The 12,250-nt window shown below is 40.5% G+C and overlaps 1 protein-coding gene across 1 annotated transcript in view; it reads left to right on the top strand.

Annotated features, from left to right (window-relative positions):
- EPHX2 (epoxide hydrolase 2) overlaps positions 1-12,250 on the top strand; it is a 422,238-nt gene that overhangs the window by 282,392 nt on the left and 127,596 nt on the right. The window contains exon 16 of the mRNA XM_053709506.1: positions 5,929-5,998. Coding sequence (XP_053565481.1) covers positions 5,929-5,998 — 70 coding nt within the window. The remainder of the gene's footprint in view (positions 1-5,928; positions 5,999-12,250) is intronic.

Below are 12,250 nucleotides of genomic sequence, written 5' to 3'. Positions count from 1 at the left end.
TTAGGGGGTGTAAGGGTTAGGGTTAGACTTAGGTTTAGGGGTTAATACATTTAGTATAGTGGCGGCGACATTGGGGGCGGCAGATTAGTGGTTAATAAATGTAGGTAGGTGGCGGCGATGTTTGGGAAGGCAGATTAGGGGTTAATAATATTTAACTAATGTTTGCGAGGCGGGAGTGCGGCGGTTTAGGGGTTAATATGTTTATTATAGTGGTGGCGACGTTGGGGGCAGCAGATTAGGGGTTAATAAGTGTAGTTAGGTTGCGGCGACATTGGGGACAGCAGATTAGGGGTTAATAGATATAATGTAGGTGTCACCGATGTTGCGGGCAGCAGATTAGGGGTTCATAAATATAATGTAGGTGGTGGCGATAACCGGAGCAGCAGATTAGGGGTTAAACATTTAATTTTAGTGTTTGCGATGCGGGAGGGCCTCGGTTTAGTGGTTAATAGGTTGTTTTTGGGTGTTAGTGTACTTTTTAACACTTTAGTTATGAGTATTATGTTACGGCGTTGTAGTGTAAAACTCATAACTACTGACTTTTAAATGCGTTAGGACTCTTGACGTGGTAGGGTGTGCTGCTCACTTTTTGGCCTCCCAGGACTCGTTATACCGGCGCTATGGAAGTCCCATAGAAAAAAGACTTTACAAAGTTTACGTAAGTCGTTTTGCGGTAAGGCCAAAGAAGTGTGCGGTAAGACTCGTAATAGCAGCGGACGTAAAAAAGCAGCGTTAGGACCTCTTAACGCTGCTTTTTTACCTTAACGCACAACTCGTAATCTAGCCGTATGAGTTTTCCAATTTTTGGAAATGATAGTGCACAGGGCAGTGGTCACAAGCCCAGGCTTGTATGTTATTTGTCTCTAACTGGCTTTAGCAGACACAAGACAAGGCCCTTCAAAATAATGAAGTTTTTCTTCATAAATGGAAAGAGTCCACAGCTGCATTCATTACTTTTGGGAAATAAGAACCTGGCCACCAGGAGGAGGCAAAGACACCCAAGCCAAAGGCTTAAATACTTCTCCCACTCCCCTCATCCCCCAGTCATTGTTTGCCTTTCATCCCAGGAGGTTGACAGAGAAGTGTCAGAAGTTTGTTTTGTCTCTTATGGAGGGTAGTACGCTTTGACATGGGATGGGAGTTTTAAGTAATCCTATCTGTCTCTCAGTGAGGACCTGGATAAAAGTTAGAGTCCAGAGATGCAGAGTGAGTCTTTCTGCGAAACCATTTCGACTCATATTAACAGCTCCACAAGCAATCAGCGTTGTCGAACTTCGCTTTGCTGCCTGCCTTCTCACAAGTTCATGGCGGAGGCGCTGCTACTGTTCGTCACACTTGAAGGGCCGTGCTCCTGTTCCAGAGCGTAGATTCCGGTAAGATTGTTTCATTTTACTTCATCAGAATGTACTGTAACTTATTTGCTTCCCGTAAGGTACTATCTTGCGGGACTTATTAAGTATGTAATATAGGGCCTTAGTAAAGCTCCTTTGGTATCTTGGAATCGAGGGTTAATATCTCCCGAGGGGGATTATAAAACAAGTTTGAATCACAAACATGATTAAAAAAAACAATCTGCTTATGTGTAGTGTTAACTGGGCTCTCGGCTTAAAACATAAGGTCCTTTGGAAGTGACGCAACTTTATGGTTGGGCGTGCTTTTTTTGGACTATACGGTACATCTTGTGACTTGACGTGTTTACGTTCTAGTCTTCCATTTTCGCATTCCTGACCGTGTGGCGACTGAAAAATTGTGGTCTGCTAGTGTCTGGTTCCTAGGAGGTGGTGAGTGCCCCAGCCATTGTTGATGTCAGGTGCCGTTTAGAATTTTCTTTAGTCCATATTATTATATTCTCTATCTAGTTATAGAGAATTCTGATGCTGAGACTGTTCAAATTTCAGATTCAGATTTTTAGACTTGTCAAGAATGCGAATTGGCCCCGTTGACACAGGTCAATCAGTTATGTTCGATATGCCGTATTAGAACGACTTGTTCTTCGGGGTCGGGGAATCAAGGGTCCGCTGAGCCATCCGCCTCTGGGGGTTCTGTCCTCCGAGAGGCGAGTTCCCTAATGCTCCCTATTACTACACATGCGGGTAATCCAGATTATGTTTATCCCTCCTTTCAGGGCGGCTTGTTCCCCCCCCCCCCCGGAGGTTGCAGCTCAGTTTCGCTTTCACATATTTTTGGTGGTTATGCGTCTGCAAAGTCAAGACATTTATTTGTGTTTGTGCTCATGCCCTATTGTTCCGGGTCTTCCGGCCTTGGGTGGGCCTATACAGTTCCCTGTGGATGTAGCTATCCCTGAGTGTTGTGCCTTTCATTACAGAATATCGTACCTTCTTATTTTACTCAGACACGTTTTTGAGTTGTTTGAGGATCCTATCCTTAACGGATACAGGAATCCGCAATATTCTACTATTCTACCTCAAATGGCTCACCTCGTTAGACATGAGATGATGACATAATCTCCTGATTGTCGGTTATTGAGATCTTTCCCAGTTTTTGTTGGAAGATCAGGGTTCCGATTGGCTGGTCCTGCTGGTATGCCTGTTTCTTCTTGGGCGTTTACCTACGGGTCGCCTTATATTTTCTCTTATATTTAATTATATATTTCCTTCGGGAACTTTCTCTGGGATCGATTCTCGCTGTTTACTTCTATGGAAGTTTGTTATGGGACATGTTAGTCCTATGTTTTGTCTGTTATTCTCTTTCCCTCTGAGGGAGGATTTAGGCAGCTTGACAGTTATGGTCCTGTCTGCAGGCTGGTCCTGCTTGGGTTCAGATCTTCTGTCTCGTGGCTTGTTCAGACACGTGGCGCCTGTTCTGCCTGGCTGGTCCGGTTGAGGCGCTGAGTGCTCACTTTATTATTTGTGTTTCTTGTTTTTAGTGTCAGCTAAGCATTCTAACGCGGACTCGTGGTTCTGTGAGGCTGAAAGGATCGTTTCAGTCCTTATTGAGCCTTCAAGATGGTTGACTGGGTCAGCGGCATTCCGCTGCATCACTCCTTTTGCTTCCGATTCTCTCGTGACTTAGAGTATTCTTCCTCACGTGGGAGGATTGGGGGTTTCGTGCCTCCTTACCGCTGGTTTAAGGTGGTTTGGCCTTTCCGAGACTCTAGGAATTGTCCTGTTAGATGTGTTTCTTCCGTGGTTCTCTTGTCAGTGAGACCTTGGACTTCTACATGTGGGTTAGGTCTCTTTATGGGGCCCTGGGATTCCCTTCAGGAGATGGTTGCTCTCTTCTTTGAGACCCTTTGGATTTTGTCCATTCCTCCATGTGAGTTGGGTCTCCTTTGGGGACCTGAATTTCCTTTCGAGAGAGTTCTTTTGGACTCTACTTAGGATTTTTCCAGACCTGGGGATGTTCCATATCCTTGGTTTTAGGTACTCCTCTGTCTCGTATGGTGAGGTGGAGACTAGCCTTTGATCGAGTGACCTTGTCCTCGAGGTATGCCCTTGTTTTGCACGTCTTGTGGCAGTCAAACGCCTATGGGCTCTAGTGTCTTGGTTCAAGATGCCTTAGCTACTTTGGACTTCGGCATAGGGTTGTCTCTTCCTTGGGTCGGGACTTGCAAGGTGTTCTCGTTCTTGGGGTCCTCCTGGATATTACCTTAAAGGGACACTGTACCCAAATTTTTTCTTTCATGATTCTGATAGAGCATGCAATTTTAAGCAACTTTCTAATTTACTCCTATTATCAAATTTTCTTAATTCTCTTGGTATCTTTATTTGAAAAGCAAGAATTTAAGTTTAGATGCCGGCCCATTTTTGGTGAACAACCTGGGTTGTCCTTGCTGATTGGACAGCACCAATAAACAAGTGCTGTCCATGGTTCTGAACCACAAATTGACTGGCTCCTTAGCTTAGATGCCTTCTTTTTCAAATAAAGAACGAAGAAAAATTGATAATAGGAGTAAATTAGAAAGTTGCTTAAAATTGCGTGCTCTATATGAATCACAAAAGAAACACATTGGGTTCAGTGTCCCTTTAATATCTCCCTGTGGGTCTGTTTTCTATATCAGACGGGGTGTTTAAATTTCTAGGATATTGTTTGTTTTAAACAATTGGGGGCTCGAACCTGTCATGGCCCTGGTTCCGGGTGCTTAGGCTTTTGCTCAGCATTTTCCCTTGTGGATCCTGTTGCGGGTTGTTACTGGCCTTTTCAGGATCTAGGGTGTTTTCGGGGTTCTCCTGTTCCAGGAATTTGGGCTATGACTTTTAGTCTGGCTAGTAGATCTGGTCACGGTTGGCCAGATTTCCTGAGGACCGCTACTCTTTGGCTTTGCCTACGCTCAATGAACGGTTTCCCTTGGACGGTTTGCTGAAGTATCCTGATGGCTTCGCGGTTCTGTAGGCGAAGGGTTATAGGGTAATCGCTGCAGCTAATGCACCCTGTCTGTGTGCTAAGTTTTCAGGGGATTCTTTCAAGGTTCATCTGCGTTGGAGAGTGCTCTCTGATTCAGCCTGAGGCCTTGTGTCTCGTGGGCAGGTGCTCTGTCTCTAATGGCCTCCTTTTTCTTAGGGGGGGATTGTTCTCCTATGGAGGCCTTGTTTTAGGGCTTTTCCTAGATTCAGGCATTAAGATGGGCCTTTGCTAGACTCTTCTGGGTCTTCGGCCTTGTCCACTGTCTTTATGGAGTTTTCGGGGGGGGCGGGGCTTCCCGAGTTCTGTGGAATGGCTAAAGCATTTTTTTCCGCTCTTTTGTGAGCGGGTGTCGGGGTTCTTCTGTTCCCCTGTTGTTTTTGGATCTTATGACACTTGGGCTGCCCCGACTGGGCTGAGAGTAAAGATCATTGTTCGGATGCCCGGTCCGGTCCTAGACCTTGCGTTATTGTTGGTCTGGGCGTTGCCTCCACTTGTTTTTTTTGTACCCATTTGGGTCTTTATGAGCTTGGCTCGTTCTGGGGGTCTTCCTTTATGGAATTTTGTGGTGTCCTTTTGATTTCCTTTGATTTTATTCTTGCCCTGTCCCTTTGGGAGTTTTGGGCTGGTGTTCCCTTCACTAGTGAGGGGTGTGTGGTTGGGGTCCGACCACTGGGCGACGGTGTCTCCTGGAGGACTGTTGGCTCAGTTGAGTCTGATTTTGCGGTCTCTAGCTAGGCTTCCGGACTGTGAGTCAGTGTCCTTGGGGCTTTTTCCTTTCAATGTTCTCGGCTTCGGACGAAGCAGGGTTTTGTTGGGTAGTGGTTTCAGGCCTAGTGCCCTCAGAATGGGCCGCCTCTTGTACCCTCCCATATTGGCATTCAGTGTCCTCTATAGCTTGGATATTGTTTTCCCAAAAGTAATGAATGCAGCTGTGAACTCTTTCCATTTTTGAAGAAAAACATAAATTATGTTTACCTGATAATTTTCTATATTTCAGATGGAAAGAGTCCACAGCTCCCCACCCATATTTTTTATGTGGGGAGTTTGTATTTTTATTCTTGCACCTTTTCACCCTGATATTTCTTCTACTGTTCCTTGTTCCTCGGCAGAATGACTGGGGGATGAGGGGAGTGGGAGGAGTATTTAAGCCCTTGGCTGGTGTGTCTTTGCCTCCTCCTGGTGGCCAGGTTCTTATTTCCCAAAAGTAATGAATGCAGCTGTGGACTCTTTCCATCTGAAGAAAAAAAAATTATCAGGTAAGCATAATTTATGTTTTTAGTAACATAATGACCATGAATAGCTTTGTCTACTACGGAATTTGGAGGCACTATACAAATAAATGATAATAATAATAATAATAATAATAATAATAATAATAATGATTGGCCCTTCCTATTAAAACAAGTGGTTGGTGGTGTTTGGTCGCTGAAATAAATTTCAGCAAACAATGTGGTAACATATTCAAAAAATTTTAGTCTCACCCAGTATCTTAATTTATTAAAGAATGATGAAACAATCTTCTAATAACAAGGTGCTTACTGACAATTTCATTTATTTTTTTAGAGGTCCATTAAATTGGTACCGTAACATAGAACAGAACTGGCAGTGGGGCTGTTCTGCGCACAAGAGAAAGGTAACATTTTCTTGACTTGAGAGATATTCAGCTACCTTTGCATATCACAGTAATAATATTTTTTTGTCTGTATGAAAAAAACAATATGACATTTTATTATTTAGAACTATTTTCTCAGGGATTTTCAGCAACACCCATGTTTTGTGCATATAGGAATATATAGATTTTAAGCCTCTTGTAATAACTCTTAAACGGGACAGAAAAAAATGCAAATATTAGTGCTTTTTTGTTATTGCGATGTTGCTTGCATATAAATATGTGTAAAATATTTGCAAATAAATTAAGCACATAGTTAAAGTCAGCTCCAGAGCTGCAGTGCACGCCTGGGAGCCAGCTGAACACACATGGTGATCCAATGACAAGAGGCATATGTGTGTAGTCACCGCCTAGCTCTTAGTAGTGCATTGCTGCTGCTGAGTATATGTACATATCGTTTTTAGCAAAGGATACCAGGAGAACAAAGTCAATTTGATAACAGAAGTTAATTAAAAAGTGTCTTAAAATGACATGCTCTATATCAATCTTAAAAACTTAATTTTGACTTTCCTATCCCTTTAACTAATTCTCAGGATAGCTTAATGCATATCCCAATCATTCTTGAATTCCTTACAGTATTTCTCACTACCTTATCTATCAAAAGTTTAATTTCTCTCAACTGATAGTGAGAGTCCGTAAATTATCAATTATAGAATCGTAAATCCCTCAGTCAAATGTTTGCCTCCAAGATGGAGTGGGGTCACTTGTGAATTGCTGATCTACTCTACTGAAAAGGGTTTTCTAACTGATCTGAGACCCAATTCCCCCTCAGAGTATCTACGAAGGACAAGGGGAAAGACAGGAGTTTTAGCCAGGAGATATCACAGGCCTCCCAGGGGAAATGCAGATTTATCTGCCAATTACATTTAAATGCAGGTACATGCAAGGGATGAAAGGTAATCCTTCTCTGGTTTTTGGCACATCAGGGACATCTCTTAGGAACAACCCTTCTAAATTCCCCATAGATAAAAGGGGTACCTTTGTATCTGAAGATTCCACTTCTGAGAACAGATTTTCTGAAACCGGGGACTCAGCCACTGACTTGATGTTTTTATTCTCTATTACCGGAGGCTTTAATTTCTTTGGAATTAGAGGATTTTCCTGCTAAAGACAAGCAAGCTGTTCCTTTCTTTCCATAAGGCAGGGAGAGTCCACAACTTAAAGGGACAGTACACTGTAAAATTGTTTTTCCATAAATGTATTTTAAATGACTTGTTATACCAACTGCAGAGTATAAAATATTTGAGAAATTGCATTTTCGGGTTTATTTGTGTATATGAAGTAGCTGGTTTTGTGCTTTGAAACCACAGTCTATTACAATGGGTTGAGCTTCAGGTAATATCAGATCTCATTATGTTATCACTTTCATGTACACAGACTTGCTTCCTTATCTTATGTTTGTCTGGAACACCAAAGCTCAATACATAGAGAGAACAATGGAAAATTATAATTTTATTACTTAACTATCATGCCCCCACTGAGTGTGTAATCTCTTCTGCTGGCTGTGTTTACTTAGACTTGCCAATAGCATATACACCAGTATCAAAACTTTCAGTATAGGTTGGGAAACCACAAGCTAAATCAGCTATTTCAAATGCTGAAATATGAGTAAAGGAGCAACTTGCAACCAATGTAATACACTCTAGCAGGTAAAAAGGATCATTGGAAATAATTTAAAGGGGAGAAAGTTTTTGGGTGAACTGTCCCTTTAATTCCTTCTCAGCCAAAATTTTGAAAAAAGGCGAGTCGGGGCCACAGGCTTAAGAACTTAAAAGGGTAATTTTATTGCCATACAAATTAAAATGGTGATATTCACAGCAAAAAACATAACAGGTCAGATCTGAGACAGCAGCGGTCTGACATGTTTCAGCTCACTGCCTTAATCATAGACCGTGCTGTCTCAGATACACAGCCTCCTTAAATTACAAAATCACAGTGACGTGCAATGTTTAAGTTTAACTCTTAGGTTACCTGCTAACACATATATACATGTTCTGCAATGTAATGCAAAAGGACATATAGGTATTAAAATTTTACAGAGCATTACTTAGCAATAGAAATATAAGATTTTTGTAAACATGCTAAATAAACAATCTATCAGTTTAAAGCAATATTCAATCTATTTTGTAACGGATCATTCACAAACGTTGCTATGAGTTCCACAAAAAGATTCTGTGGGTTTATAAAGCTAAGAAGTGTCACTTAAGTAATTAACCTTATGACAGTTTAAAGAGAAATTATCTCAATACTTCTTATTATATGTATATATTACTTAGCTTAATCCCTACTAGTTTTGTTTGGGTTACTCCATGATTACTTGGCAGTGTTTAAGGAACTTAACTCCGTTTCTTGATCTATAAAATTAGTTTGCGCTAAACTAGGTTTATTTTTAACATATTTTTAACATATTATCTCTCTCAGTTTAATGTCTATTGCGTTTGTAAGAAAGAGACAGAAACTAGGTGAAAGGGGGGGGTATGAAATAAGATTCATGAATGTTATTATACATTAGTAGGACCACTTGACAGTATATACAAGGCCAGAGTAAGCACATATATTCAAAAAAGTGCCTATTTTATTTAGCATCATGAATTAAGAAAAATAGAAATATATTTCTTTGCGGCTGATACCGAAAGAATTATCTCCAGCAGTTTATAAGGTCAGTATGTATGTTTAGGCCCCTAGGGGCCCTTGTATCCAATTTGAAGATCCAAAATGCCTCGCGCATGCGAAGCAGTTTGTCTCTATCACCCCCTCTACTAGGGACTTTAACCCATTCAATAATTTGCCACGATAGATTGTTTGTGCTACTATTGTGACAAAATTTGAAGTGTCTCACTACTTGTGAGTCTGGATCTTCTGATTTGATATCATAGATATGTTCCTTTATTCTTTCTCTAGCTTCCCTTGTAGTAAGACCTACATACTGTTTTAAACATTCTTGGCATGTTACAAGGTATACTACATATGTGCTGCGACAGTTTGTGCATGCATCCATAGTAAACACCCTTTGTGTGTATGTTGATTGAAAAGTTTTACCAATTCGGGTGTAGGAGCAAGCTTTGCATCTCGCAGCGCCACATCTATAGTGGCCCTTGCATTCCAGCCAGCTTGTGGGTCTTTGTGGATTTATTTTAATTTCACTTGGGGCCAAAATGTTCCCCAGGGTTTTGTTTTTTCTTGGGATGCATTTACATCCTTTTTGTACTATCTCATAGAGATCTCCATCTCCTTTAAGGATCGGTAGGCAATCGTGAATAATGTTTGCAATCTGATCAAATTGCTTGCTATAATTTGTTACAAACATTGGTACGTTGATCATCTTTTTGTCTTTGTGTGCTCTATTCGTATTGAGCATTTGGTCTCTATCCATTCTAGATACTATATTGTATGCTTTAGTGATTAGCTTCCTAGAGAATCCTCTCTGTAAAAACCTCTCTTTAAAGTCTCTGGCCATATTATGATACTCTGTTATTGAAGAGCAATTCCTTCGTAAACGAATGAATTCTCCTTTAAGTATGCCAAAGCTTGTATGTTTAGGGTGCATACTTTTAGCATGCAAAATGCTATTACCTGCTATCTGTTTCCTATGTAGTTTAGTGACTACTTTACTACCTTCACTGGAGAGTGTGAGGTCCAAATATTCAATACTTGTTTTACTTGCAGTACTTGTAAAGCTCAGACCAACATCGTTGTCATTGAGGCTTTCCACAAATTTGGTGCCTTCCTCAATTGATCCCCTCCATATCAGGAGGAGATCATCTATGAATCTCCGGTACATCACAATATTTCTCCTCTGGCCGCAGCTCTCTCCATATATATGGGATAGCTCCCACCACCCCATATATAGGTTTGCAAATGAGGGGGCAAAAGTGGCCCCCATCGCTGTACCTCTTTTTTGCAAGTAGAAGCTGCCACCAAAGGAGAAATAATTGTGCGTTAACAAGAAAAAAAGAACTCTTAGTATGAAATCTTTATCTGTATTACTGTAACCTGTATATTTATCCAGGAAGTATGCCACAGCAACCATACCTTTGTCTAATGGTATGGTTGAGTATAAGCTAACTACATCAATAGTCAACCATGAGAATTCTGGTTTCCAATTGATGTCTTTTGTCAGGACCAGTAAATGCTTTGTATCCTTAAGAAATGAAGGAAGGATTTTAACTAGAGGCTGTAGAATACCTTCCATCCATCTTCCCAAGGGTTCTAACAAGGATCCAATGCCAGAGACAATAGGGCGTCCCTGGACATTGTCAAGACCCTTGTGTGTCTTGGGGAGATTGTGGAATATAGGAATTCTGGGGTTTTTAACCCATAAATATGCCTTAGTGTCGTCATCCATAATACCTAATTCATTTCCATCATCAAGGATCTGTCTTAAGCTTAGCTGGAATGCACTAGTTGGGTCAAAACTTAGTTTCTCATATACCTCTGTTTGACTTAATTGTCTTTCTGCTTCTAGGATGTAATCCTGTTTGTCTAAGACAACAATGTTGCCTCCTTTATCACTGCTACGAATCACAATATCATGTTTGGACTTGAGCCTCTGTATGGCTTCCTGCTCTGATTTTGTCAGGTTGTTAGATCTTTCATGTTCCGTTACAACAGATTCCTGCAGTTTATGTAGTTCTGCCTCTACACGTTTATGAAAGGATTCTAGATAGATTCCTCTTTTCCCTGTAGGGTAAAATACTGAAGTCGGTTTAAACTTTACTTTAATATTTTCTCCTTGAGATGACTCCATTTCTAAATCTAATAGGGATAGATAATCAGTAGCCTCACTAAATTCAACATTATCATACACATTAGACCTTACCTCACATGTATCAAAAGTGTTTTCATCAATTCTACTCTCTTTGAAGCATTTCTTGACAGTTAGATTTCTCACAAATTTGTTTAAATCTAGCAATGTCTCAAAGAGATTAAAATTGGTAGAGGGAACAAATCCTAGGCCATATTTCAATACTTTTTCTTCCTCTTCATCTAGGTCTGTTTTTGAAAGATTCAAGATGGTTAAATCTTGTACTTGTTCTTCTGTTTTATTTGGGGTCTCAGTGTGTACCTGTTTGTCCCTGCGTTTCCCCCCCCTCTTGTGTGGCCTCCTCCTCCTTTTAGGTTGGGCTGGTCCCTTTGAAAAACCTGCCTATCTTTATCGGCTGTTTCTATAATGCTATCATAGGTGGGTTGCAATTGGTATTTATTTTTGTTCTTTGCTTGTGTTATTGGGGGCTCATTAGATCTTAGAATCCCTCCTATTGCACCTGTGACATGTTGGTTACTATAGGCTGCATTTGGTGCAGTACTGGGTTCTATGTGTGTATTATGTGTATTAGATTGACTCTCATATATTCTCTGCTGATTACTGCATGCCTCTGTGAGTATGGTAGAGTTAGTTTGAAAGTCTCTATCTTCTCCTGATTCTCCATCAGTGTCCGAGAATGTGACTCGTCTTCTATTTCTCCTCCTTGATCTTGATCTTGATGTTCTCTTACTTGCTCTGTCTTGTTTCCAATTGTAAACTGTATTCAGTTTATAGTCCAAAGAATCCCTTTCAAATTTTCCTTGTTTAGTTATGTCAATTTCTGTCTTAACCTCTGTAATCGTTTTGTCTAGAATACTGTCTAGTTGTATGTAATCTTTGTGCTCTATAAATTTATTGAGCTCTTGTTGGAGTTCTAAGATTTCTTCTTTCAATTGTGCATGCTGTTTTTCTTTATGTATGATTATGATGCGCATCAGTTTAAGTGAGCATTCTGAAAGTATGTCGTTCCAGGCTACCATAAACTCTTTGTCTGATATATCCACTTGAAAAGTTGGATGTTTCTTTAGACGCAGCCCTCTGGGGATCATATTCAGAGATAAATATTTTTCTAGTGATCTGATGTCCCACCATAATCTATATTCTTTCACTAATTTGTTCTCCATGATTTGAAAGATATCTCCTATGTCTTGTATTCTCATGTTAACAGAGAATAAATCCTCTAATGAGGGTCTTTTAGCATCACAGTCTTGTATAGCACGTAAGGAAAAGAGTTTAACTTGTTGCTGTGTGTTATCCATATTTATCTATAATATATGGAGGACGTATGGCAAATAAAAACACAAAATAATTTCGAAACACCCTTTAACAAGCCTGCTGCTGTGTGCACAGAAAATGTATAGAGGAGCGGATGCTAACAGTTAGTGGACGCTGTCAGGACAGAGAAATCAAAT

Source organism: Bombina bombina, chromosome 4 (assembly GCF_027579735.1).
Source record: "Bombina bombina isolate aBomBom1 chromosome 4, aBomBom1.pri, whole genome shotgun sequence".
In the NCBI taxonomy this organism is placed as follows: Eukaryota; Metazoa; Chordata; class Amphibia; order Anura; family Bombinatoridae; genus Bombina; species Bombina bombina.
The sequence above is the reverse complement of the archived record's forward strand: the minus strand, read 5'-3'. Positions and strand labels throughout refer to the sequence as shown.